The following is a 12,041-nucleotide window of genomic DNA, read 5'->3' on the forward strand; positions in this document are numbered from 1 at the left end:
GTTGCGTAAATTAGAAATAAAGGAAGGGGGCCTAGGGTGAAGTACAGTGGCAAAAGCACTTGCCTAGTACACGCACAAGCCTGGATTCCATTCCCACTGTCTCCCCAAAAAATGAAAGATGAGGAAGGGAGGGAGAAAAGGAGGAAGGGAGGGAGAGAAGAAGAAAGGGAGGGAGGAAGAGAACAACAGAGAAGACAAGGCTTATGGTTATATCCATTTGATTTGTTAAGTAGAAAGCTACTAAATAACTCGGTGAGTATAATTTTTATTTCACGGGTGACATAGTTACAAGTATTCAGATTTTTATTTAAAGAACAAAGACAGTTCTCTGCAGAATTTGGTTTATAGGGTATGGTTATCAATAATTACAATTGTTTTGAGCCATTTTACATGTTATTCACTATTTACTCAGTGATCAGCAACCCCTTTCTGGATAGTACAATTTTAACAAGTATCTAGGGGGAGAAAACTACACTGGTTGTTAAATGGTCTAGGAAAAAGTCAGCTTCTAATTTCCTGGACCAATGAAGAGCAATGAAGGCCTTGGAAGCAAATATGCCTGTGCCTCCACCATGGCTCTGCTGTTTGCTAAAGGGCTACTGGGTGCCAGGCAGCTCGAAAGCAGCCAGGATAGCAATTAATCTTCCAAGATGGCAGGGTACAGAGTTAAAGCAGCCTGCCCAAAAGCAGAAACAGGGCAAAACACAAAACTAAATCCAAGACTTTCTAGCTCCAAAGTCTACCATTTTGTTTCTCAACTATGTTTAATTTCCAAAGCAGGAAATGCGGGACACCCCATTGCCCAATGAAGAAGGCAATCTGTGGGTAAGCTATGAATGATGTAGAAAAAGAAATGAGCTTTGTTAACAGAAATTTAACATCAAATGTCATGGGGGTTGTACTTTCCAAGTGATGTGTCAAAGTAGATTGCCAAAACACAATCTAAGAAAAGGCTGTGTCAGACAAGGCTTCTGGTTGGGATGTTCTGGTGTCTATCTAAGAAGTGGACACAGGGCAAAGCACAGATAAGCACCTATGGGTGAGAATGGCAGCCAAAGAGGGGTTGGTGTCACTTGGTCATCCAGGGCTCACCTGGCTGAATGAGAACATTCAAGTTCTCACTCTCCAGAGGCTTTTCTCAGACACCTTCTCAAAGACTTATATTAAATAATGGTCTTGGACAAAACTTAATGCACACACATTTCTACACAAGCTAGAAGTTATAATACATACTCTGACTTGGTTCAATTTCTGCAGTGAGATTAAATGCTACTAGCCAAATGGAAACAAAAGGGCTATGATTTATTTAGAAAGATCTAAAATTTTAATAAATTCCAATAAAATATGTATGAGAACGAATGAGTTCCAATTTTGCTTAGGTATGGGCAACATTCTTTTCTACAGAGATCACCACTAGGCCAGATATGTGCCCCTCTGACCCAGGTCAGCATTGTTGTACAAGCCTCTGGGGATAACCTGATGGCAGCCTGCTCACTCTTTTACTACCATCTTAAAGATTTAGTTTTCACTCACTGATAGGCAGCTGTATGATTTTAATTCTATTTTCATAACATTTGTAAACTGCAGCCTCTTAAGACATTAAACTCACTGAAAAGAAACAAAACACACACATATAATGAGATAAATGTAAATATGTATGAAATAGAATTGCATTTTCTCCCTTGGTTTCTAAGGTACTTATTACAATACTAGCTACAAATATGTTGGAAAGGTGAAGCATTCATAAAGAAAAAGAGATGAAGCTGGACACAGGTGGCTCTTGCCTCTCATCCCGGTTATGTGGGAAGCTGATATCACAAGGACTGTGATTCTAGAGCTGCCTCAGGCAAAAAAAAAAGTTTACAAGGCCCCATCTCAACAGAAAAAGCAAGGCATGCTGGTGTGTGCCTGTCACTGCAGCTACGGTTGGAAATGAAATAGGAGGAATGTGGTCCAGGCTGGCATGGGAAAAAGGCAAGATATTATCTCAAAAAATAACCAAAGCAAAAAGAAATGGAGGTGTGGCTCAAGTGATAGAGAGCCTGTCTGGCAAAATGCAAAGCCCTGAGTTCAAATCCTAGTACCACCAGGAAAATAAAAAGAAAGAAAGAAGGTAAGATGGGAATAATAGAATAGAAATGGTCCACACATCATATTTTCTTTGGATCATTTTTACGTTCATATAATATCAGTGATAAGCAGTATGATGTAGTGGTATCTTTTGTAAAAAAAAAATCACTAAATTAAATTAACAAAATAGATAAAGTCCAAGTCAGGCTCCAACTCTATAAGATGACAGGGTAAACTAGATGATCTGAGATTGATTCTAAATCCCAAACTTTTAATAATCTTTACAACATTTGATCAATAAGGCTATCATACCACATATAATAAAGCATTAAAAGAATTGAACCACGTAAATAAAACAATAGGATGCAAAAAGTATCCAAAAGATAAAATATTTGAAAACATACAGTATTCTATAATATCTGAAAATTAATGTTGGATATATGACTTTATGTGTTTATATATGATAAAATACTGTGTGTGGGCTAGGTATGGTGGCTCTTGATCTGGTCATGATTGTAGCTACTTAGGAAGCAGAGGTCAGGAGGACTGTGAGGGAAAAAAAGTTGGCAAGATTCCGTCTCAATAGAAAAAGCTGGCTGTAATAGTGCATGCCTGTTATTTCAGCTACTGCAGGAAGTGTAAATAGAAGGATCACAGGCCAGGGACATCAGGAGACCCTATTTCAAAAGTAACTGAAGCAAAAAGGGATGGGGGCCTAGCTCAAGTGGTAGAGTGCCTGTTTAGCATGCACAAGGCCCTGAGTTCAAACCCCAGTATCACCAAAACAAAAGGGTGTGGTTTTATAGGTTTACTTATAAAATGCAATTATTTTGATCTGACTATCAAGGATACTGGACATTACAGGGAGAAATGTTTATATTTGGATTATATGAATAAAAAAAGTCAACTCTTGGACTTCAAATAGCACCCAGAAATACAGTATGAGTTGATGTGTTGTTTGTACAAGTATCATCCAAGAAGCACAGTATAGAATGTACACTGCAGATTGAATGTCACTAACTCCTCACCACACACGTCACTGACATCAGCCAAGGAAGCTGGAATATGGAGGACAGCCACAGACAGGTGGTGGTTGACTTCAGAATCTTAGGATGCCAGTAATTCAAAGCACAATGAGTGAATCTGTTTGGTAAAATGAAGATTTCAGGAGGAAAATGGTGGCAAGTAAGGTATAAGAAAGAGTGAAGGACAGACTGAGCAGCCTTGGGTACATAAAGAAAAGTCTAAAGCCCAAAGGACCCTGGGCACCAAGAATGGAGACAATGAGGCGAACCTCAGAGTTGACAACATATTTTTTGGAGAGGGAGAAGTCCTGGAGTTTGAAATCAGGACTTCACACTTGCTAGGCAAGCACACCACCACTGAGCCACTCCACCAGCTCTTTCTTTTCGTGTTAGCTATTTTTAAGATAAGGTCATGCAAACTATTTGCCTGGGCTGGCTTTGAGCTGCGATCCTCCTGATCCTCTGCCTTCTGAGTAGCTAGACTTACCAGCATGAGCCACTAGTGCCTGGCTTCACAACTATTTCAGGAAAGGAATGGGAAAAGAAAGTCACGAAACCAGTGCCACAGTCAATGACAGGACCCTCACACTTTGTTTTGTCAGTGAACACAGGCCAACCAATTATTTCTACTTTTCAGCAGCAAAAGAACAATAACTAAGTAAATAACAGATTCAATTTGTAGGGTTTAGGGAGAGAAAGACAGACAGAGAAAAGAGGTAAAGGGAAAAGGGGAAGGAGGGAAAGAGAGGAGGAATTTTTGATTTCATAAGAGGGACACAGATGAAACATACTGGATATATCACAAGCATGTTCACTGATTTAAAATCAGTGAGGCAAATACTTATGATATAGATATGAATAATCACAACCACAGGGTTAACCAAACAATGTATAATAACCATGTTGATGATTAATCTAATTAAAATTTATAACAAAAAATAAAGCACAACAATAATAGAAAATCATGAGTAAGTAAAGACAATCAATTACAAGATTTCTTTCTACCAAATTCCAGAGATCATAATTACCTGAGTGTTATGGTTTGGATATGAAATGTACCTAAAAAGTTCATGTGTTGAAGGCTTAGTCCACAGCTGGTGGCACCAGTGAAAGTTAAGTGGATTATGATGGCACTAACTTAATGAATTGATGAGTTCACAGCTGAATAAACTATGAAGAGGTAGGGCCTATTTGGAGGGAGTAGGTCACTGGAGGGGGTGCCTTTGATGGGTATCTTATCCCCTGACCTGTCCTCCCTCTGAGCTTCCTGGCTGCCATAAGGAGAACAGCTTTTCTCCACCATGTCCTTTTATCATGATGCTTCCACCATACTATGACCTAACAGCAATGTAGATAGGTAACCACAGCGTAAAAGCTCTGAAACCATGAGCCCAAATAAATCTTTCCTCCTTTAAGCTGTTTTGCTCAAGTATTTTGTTTTAGCAATGAAAAGCAAACTAGTATGAGTACACAATATAGGAATCCTATTATACTGTCAACACCAACCAGAAGTCAAACTTCTTCTGAAAAAAATGAATCAAAGTATTTGAAAAACACCAATTATGTTAATTTTAGCTAAATTTCAAATTTGGAGCCATCAATAATTCATATACTTTTATGTGCAAATGAAAATCTTTGTGATGCTGCATTTCCTAAAAGCAGCTAACATTAATTATGTACATGGTATATGAGTCAGGCAGTTTTTGAAGTGCTGTGCATATATTTATCTCATTTCTTCATTATAAATTTATGGGATAGAGTATAATCTATTTTATAGACGAGGGTACCAGCATATAAACACATAACTAAATAATAAAACTGAGATTCAAATCCCAGCATTCTGATTAAAGTTTTTACAATCTTAACCACTAAACTATACTTTCTTTAGAACTTCCATTTTTTGATCCAACGCAGCCTCCACAGGATGCAAAAGACCATTTTCTGCAGAATTTAGACCATTTTCTGAGAATCATCTGAAACTATGATGAGAGCTCAAAGTAACATTAATAGCATTGAGCAGGGAAAGTGGGAGTCAGAGTTGGATTCTGTAGAAATTAAGAATTGACAAAAGTTGGAGATTGAGGAAAAAAGCAAGGAGAACGTGGAGTATTAAATGACTGTAATAAGAAGGGGAACTGAGGAAATAAGAGGGAACTACAGTAGAAAATAGCAATGTATGCAATTGGGATGGAGTTAGTTTGATTCATAGACTTTGGGGTGCATATGAGACTGAGACGTTCAAGTATAGAAACTGGCTCCAGCAACTTGACAACAGAGCAGGCAATGGGTCAAGCATAATGGAGATAGATATCCCTTTACCTGCACTGCTGATTTCCCCCAGCTGAAATCATTCCTAGTTGAGAAAGTTAGTGGATGATGGAGAGAAGTGAGTGTGAGGACTGTTGGGGTGAGGTGGTTAAAATTAGAGTCAGCATGCCTGAGTGTAAAATCAAGAGAATAAAAACTGGGATCAGAGAAAACCACCTAGCACAAATCCTGGTCTCACTTCCTGACAGAGTGCTGACCACAGTTTCTTTTGTTTTCCATTCTCTGTATACACAGCCTATGTTTGCCAATACTCTGTAAGTCCTGTAAGTGCCAGCATCTTAACAATTTTACAGGATTTGAGGAGCCTAGACCAGTGTAAAGCTGTCTGACAGTTTATTTAGTCAGAGATGTTTCTCCCTTTGACAAGAAATTAGGAGATTGCGTCACAGATGATGAAAGTTCTTTCAGGTCTAAAGTTTAAATATCAGTAGCCTAGTTCATCACCCTCATTAGTAGACTAACATTCCAGCTTTATCACAACAAGATGAGAGGAAGAAACAGAAGCCAGGAGGTAACAAAACAAACTTAAGAACTGGAAACACCTACATGGATGTCCTGAACTAGTTACTAGTCATGTCAGCCTAATCAGTTCAGAGGACTCCTTCAGACAAAAGAATAAGATATTTTGGTTGGATGCTTATTAGAATTTAGAAGTCTTCATTTTCTCAACTTTAAGCGGAAACAATGGCAGAAATAATGAAAACACCAATAAAATAGAAGGTTTTTAATCTTTTATCACTAAAAATTTTAAATTACTAAAATTTAAAATATTAAAAAATATTTTTAAAAAACTTTTTGTGATCTTTTGTAAAAAATTAAATTAGGGTGGGAAGCTAAAAACATAACTCTGACTTCAGCTAAAAGCGATGACCAAAATTAAATGAATTTAGAGATGCTGGCTAAGTTTTCCAAACCAAAATCTCAGAAAAAATATTCCTTCGGAAAACACCATGAGAATAATTTCTTAGTGATTATTACCTTTCCTTATATAAAGCATGCCCTTTGAAACTTAATTGTGAATAATTGGCTTTCAGTATAGCTGTAGTGATGATGATTAATTAACTTGTGTATATGTTATTTAGCTTTCAAGTACTATAATGACATGAATAAGCAACATTAAGACTAGAATTCAGGCTAAGAATTAAAAGCAACAATGAAGAGCAAAATACTTACCATATGGCACTTCCAGTGGATGCCCTGTTACATCACACCATCCAACAGGATGAATGTCAGGGCTGTCTGCATCCATCCAATAGTCATACTTATGGTCCCAACCATCAAAATGAATCTGTTAAAATGAGTTGAATAATTACTATTTTACAATTAGTATTTCACTATTCCTTTATCAAAATATTTGAAAACAGATCTCTGAAGCTGAGATTGAAATTTTATTTAAAAAAAAAATCACACCATCAGCTGAAACAGTATTTAGAATATGCTATCGTACAGTATTCTGATCTAGCCAACAAAGGCTCCTGTCCCAATCTTTCAAAGAAATAAGCTAGGAAATGAAAATTCTGTCAGAGATTCATTAGAATTTGAAGGTATAAGAATAATCTGTCTTCCAAACAAAGACAAATCCTATAATGCTGTTCAGGAGACATTTCCTGTCCTTGGTGACTGTCTTGGTAGCCACTGCAAACACCATATCAACACGACAGTAACAGTCACCAAACTGACATAAATGCATGCCAGTTACTGATGGGAGGCATGGACTACAATACAAGGAGCAATAAATTCTGAAACCCTCACAAGTGAGGGGAGATAGAATAGGAAACGAGGCAAAGACAGAAGCCAAAATACTGTACTGAGGTAGATGGATTTTTAACAGCTACCTTGGTAACTAAGAAAGATCAAGTGCAATCAGGAAATCTTCCAAGGGGGATGCTAGGTCTAGCAATCCGAGGCTCATTTATCCCCACTTTGTATTTTATCTAACACATGCATGCACACACATGTATGAACAGCATCAATTTATGAAGAAAATCAAATTACTATTTTTTAAATAACCATGTTTTAGAAGTTTCATTTCTGGATGGAAAAGTCAATTTTTGTTCAGGAAAACAAGAATGAAAAGAATTCATTATATAACCCCCATTTATCCTCTTAATGTATTTTTGGATTTTAATTATGAGTTACATGGAGAATTCACCCATTTTAATGCAAAAACACTGCTTTTGAAAATAATACTGTGAATAAATAGAGCAAGGTGCCTAGCACCACAATACATTAATGTAAAGATAAATCTATTATGCAGGACATAGGACTAAGAGGAAGAAAGGCAAAATTATCTGCATTAGTTCCCAACAGTTTTTCTCAGGATTCATCTTTCTAAGCAAGAGCTTTTCAAAGGGTGGTTCCCAGAGCAGCACAACCTGGACATATATGTTAGGGATGCAGTTCCCTAGGCCTCACATCAATCCCAAGGAGCCAGCAGCTTTGGAGGGTGGGCCTCAAGCTCTGCATTAATAAGAGCTCCAGATGCTACAGTTTAAGGACCAGTCATCTCAAGGACAACTCTCACAAGCATATTTCTACCACACCTAGGCCCTGGCCAAAAAGAGTAATAACGACATACTGAACAAAACACATGCACTGACAGCTGTTAGACCTGAACAAGTGGCAGCACAGAAATGCAATCCCTGCATAAAGGAAAAATATCCCAGAAGAACATCACTATCAGTTCTGAGACAATGCAGCAAAGAAATGGAAACTCTAAAAGAGAAGCACCTGGAAATTCCAGAACTGAAAAACAAAGTGTCTGAGAAAAAAAAGTTGTTAAATGGGTTCAAAAGAAGACTGGAAATAGCAGGAAGGTGGGTGAGTGGCCACGAACACAGACTCAAAGAGATTATTAATGTAAAGAGCATATAAGCCAAGCGAGGTGGCATTGCCTATAACCCTAGTAAGCTGATGGATATCAGCAGGATGGTAGTCCAAAGACAGCCAGGGAAATGGTTCACAAGACCTCATCTCAACCAACAACAATACAGACGGGGTGCCGCACACCTGCCATTCCAGTTACATGGCAGTTACAAGGAAAGCATAAATAGGAGTATCTTGGTAGGAGTATCTTGGCCAGGACCTAAATGCAAGACTCAAAAAAGTAATCAAAGCAAAGAGCTGGGGATATGGGTCAAGTGCTATAGTACCTGCTAGCAAGCATGAGGACCTGAGTTCAAACCCTACTACTGCCAAAGAAAAACAAAGGTAATGTAAGATTTTAATAATGAAGAGAGTCTCAGACACTTGTGAGGTAACAAGCTCTGGGTTCCACAGGACAGAGAGGAAAAATGAAGCAGTTATAATAGTCAAGTGAACCAAACAGAATGACAGTGAAAAGTCACTCTAATTTGGCCTAAAACACTCACTTACAAATTTAACAAAAAACCCTAAGCATATAGGTATAAAGGAAATCAAAATTATGTAAATCATAGCTTGGACCAGTGGCTCATGCCTGTCATCCTTGCTAACTGAGAGGCAGAGATCTAGAGCATCACAGTTTGAGGCCAGCCCGAACAAACAGTTCATTAGACACCATTACCAAAATAATCAAACCAAAATGGACTAGAGATGAAGCTCAAACAGTAGAGCACCTGCTTTGCAAGTATGAAGCCCTGAGTTCAAATTCCAGACCCACAAAAAACTATGCAAATCATAGCAAATGAAAGACAAAGGGAATCCTGAAAGCAATCAGGGAAATGTGGTACAGTACATCCAGCGAAACTATGACAGGACAGTTGGCCAGCTTGTCATCAGAAACTGTGGAGGCAAAAGAATGCAAAACATCAACCCAGGGTTCTAAGTCCTACAAAAATTTCTCAATTAAAAATAAAATAAATCAAACTTCAGATTAAAAACCATAAAAATAATCACCTACAGATTTTCAGCAAAAGAAATGTTAAAGTATTTTAGGCTGAAGGCAAGTGATGCCAGATGGAAACTCTAAATCCATAGGAATGAATGAAAAGGCCAGAAAAGGCAACTATATGGGGAAATATGCAAGGCTAGCTTCGCATTGTAAGCATAAGCAATTAATTCAACACAACAGAATAAAGACAAAAATGATATGGTCATCTCCATGAACACAGGAGGTTTGAAGAGTGGCTCAAGTGGTGAAGCACCTGCCCAGTCAGTATAAGGCTCTGAATTCCAAACCCTATACTGCCCCCTCACCCCAAAAAAGACCAATGGACACAGGAAATGTGTTAAAGTTTAAAACACAATGAAAGATACTGTTAGCAAACTAGAAATAAAAGGGATTCCCTGATTTTGACAAAGGGAGGACATCCGTAACAAACATAGCTAATATTGTACTAAATCAAAAACTCAGCAAAGAGGCAACATCATCTCCTTACCATTTCTATTCATACTGTGACGCCACAAGCATTATTTACGTAGTAAATTATGAGACAGCTAAAAATTGAAAAGTATAGGAATTTAGCATGGATAAGGTCAACCAACACAACTATATTCCTATATATAAGAAACAACGTGAAAAATAACTTACAAATTTTGTTAAGAATAGCATTAAAAAAACACAAAGAAGCATGGCAAGGTGATACATGTCTATAATCCCAGCACTCACAAGGCTGAGGCAGGAAAACTGAGAGTTCCTGCCTCTATGGAACTATATAGCAAGACCCTGTGTCAACAACAATCAATGTAAAACTTAGCAAAAAATTGTGATAAATTAATAAAGTGTGCAAGACTGAGAAATGACAAAGTATTCCTAGGAGAATTTAAGAATGCTCTATATAATTGGAGAGAAATGCCAAGCCCATAGGCTGAAAGACTCAACATAATTATTAAGATGCTATTTCCTCCCAGATTGCTCAATATACTCAATAAATCCCATTCAAAACAGAAGTGGTTTTTTGGGTGTCACTGACAATCTCACTCTGACATTATAAAGAAATGAAAATGGCCTATAATCTAAACAATTTTGAAAAATATTGGTAAAGTTGGAGGATTTATATCCCCTGATTTCTAGCTTTTCTGCAGACAGTTATTAGGATAGCAATGTAATGACTTAGGACAGATGAATATATTAAAAGAACAGTGTGCATAAATGGACACACATTTTCATATAATCAATTCATTTTCAAATACTATGGTAAGGTAGGTATTTAACAGAGAAAGGATATCTTTTTGACAAATGGTGTTGGAATAGCTAGACATCCATATGTAAAAAAAAATGAACCAGCTGACTTCTATCTTATATTCCACATGCAAATGAATTTGAAATGAACCATAAAACTAAACACAAACCATAAAATTTCTGATAAAATCATTATGATATTTGGATATTCAGGAATTTATTAGCACATAGAAAGCAGTACCAACAGAAGAAATAAATTAATATCAGTAATCAGAAACTCCTGGTTTTTTTTAAATCAGGAAGAAAAAGGAAAAGCAAGAGCAAGTTACAGGCATTTGCAACACATCTATGAGACTAAAGATAACAAAAAAATTCCAATTAAACTGGGCAAAAGACTCAATGGACAGTTTGAAAACAAGAAGGCTCATGAATGATCAATAAGGAAACAGAGAAACCAAATGAGTTTCTATTGCACACACACCCGAAAGGCTTAAATTGAGTGACTGGTGACATGAGTCATCACTGAGGCACTGGACTTCCCTAACATTCACCAGTGATGGTAGGGGCAAACAAGACAGGCTGAATAATCCAGCAGGATTCTGCTTTGACATGTCAGGTCGTTCTATTTCATGTACTGTGCAATTAGGTCTAAAACTGATAATGTAGAAAGTTCAAAGTTTCTTTGACAGCAGACATGATGTTTATATGTACTCCATTCAATACTTTCCTCTGAAGTTCATTAAGAAACAGTCACTCATCCTTTCTAAAGCTGTCTATAATTAGTTTTGATGGAGCCTCTCCTAATCCAATGTGATCCCTCCTTCCAGTGCAAGGGCTGCCTTAAACATGAAATACAGCACAATTCTACACCCACATACATCATTATGAAAGACATTTTCATTATTTTGGGTCTTCATATCTTTGGAGTGAAAATCCAATTTCAAAAATTCTAACCAGATGGTCAAGTTAATAGAGGAGATTGGTATTTTAAGGATATTTATAGAGTTGCTTTTGGAAAGCAAAGAATCCTTTGGAAACCAAATCACCTCCAGCATCATACTTTATATAGCTATGATTTTTCACATATTTGGGACTGTATAAAGTGAACATATATAGATGATTCTTATTCCAGCTTTGGTAAATTATAAACCAAAGTTCAGATCACTGAATCAACTATGGTCTCAAGTTTCTATCCTCAAATATGCAGTAATACTCGTTGGTGGTATTAATATTACAAACATTAGTTATTAGTGACAGATGACTTGGCAATTTAAGAACTACATCAACATATAAAAAGGACTTCTTGAACTCTTAATAAGAAGGATACTAAGATAGAAAGGAGAAAAATAGAGAGGATACATGGAAATGTCACAATGAAACTCCATGCATACCTATCTTAAACAAACAAAAATGTCTTTTTTCAGAAACAGAGAACAGGAAGGTAAAACGGATCCTCTCTGGGAGGACCACATTCCTAGGATAGTTTCAGCAGGTCTCATTTTTCCATTTTCATAGAT

General features: G+C 37.1%; 1 protein-coding gene across 3 annotated transcripts in view; it reads right to left on the bottom strand.

The window, feature by feature from the left end:
* L3mbtl4 (L3MBTL histone methyl-lysine binding protein 4) overlaps positions 1-12,041 on the bottom strand; it is a 469,587-nt gene that overhangs the window by 196,185 nt on the left and 261,361 nt on the right. For all 3 annotated transcript variants that reach the window (XM_074070308.1, XM_074070309.1, XM_074070310.1), the window contains one exon: positions 6,597-6,711. In XM_074070308.1, the coding sequence (XP_073926409.1) occupies positions 6,597-6,711 (115 nt within the window). The remainder of the gene's footprint in view (positions 1-6,596; positions 6,712-12,041) is intronic.

The sequence above is a fragment of the Castor canadensis genome, chromosome 4, assembly GCF_047511655.1.
Source record: "Castor canadensis chromosome 4, mCasCan1.hap1v2, whole genome shotgun sequence".
Classification (NCBI taxonomy): Eukaryota; Metazoa; Chordata; class Mammalia; order Rodentia; family Castoridae; genus Castor; species Castor canadensis.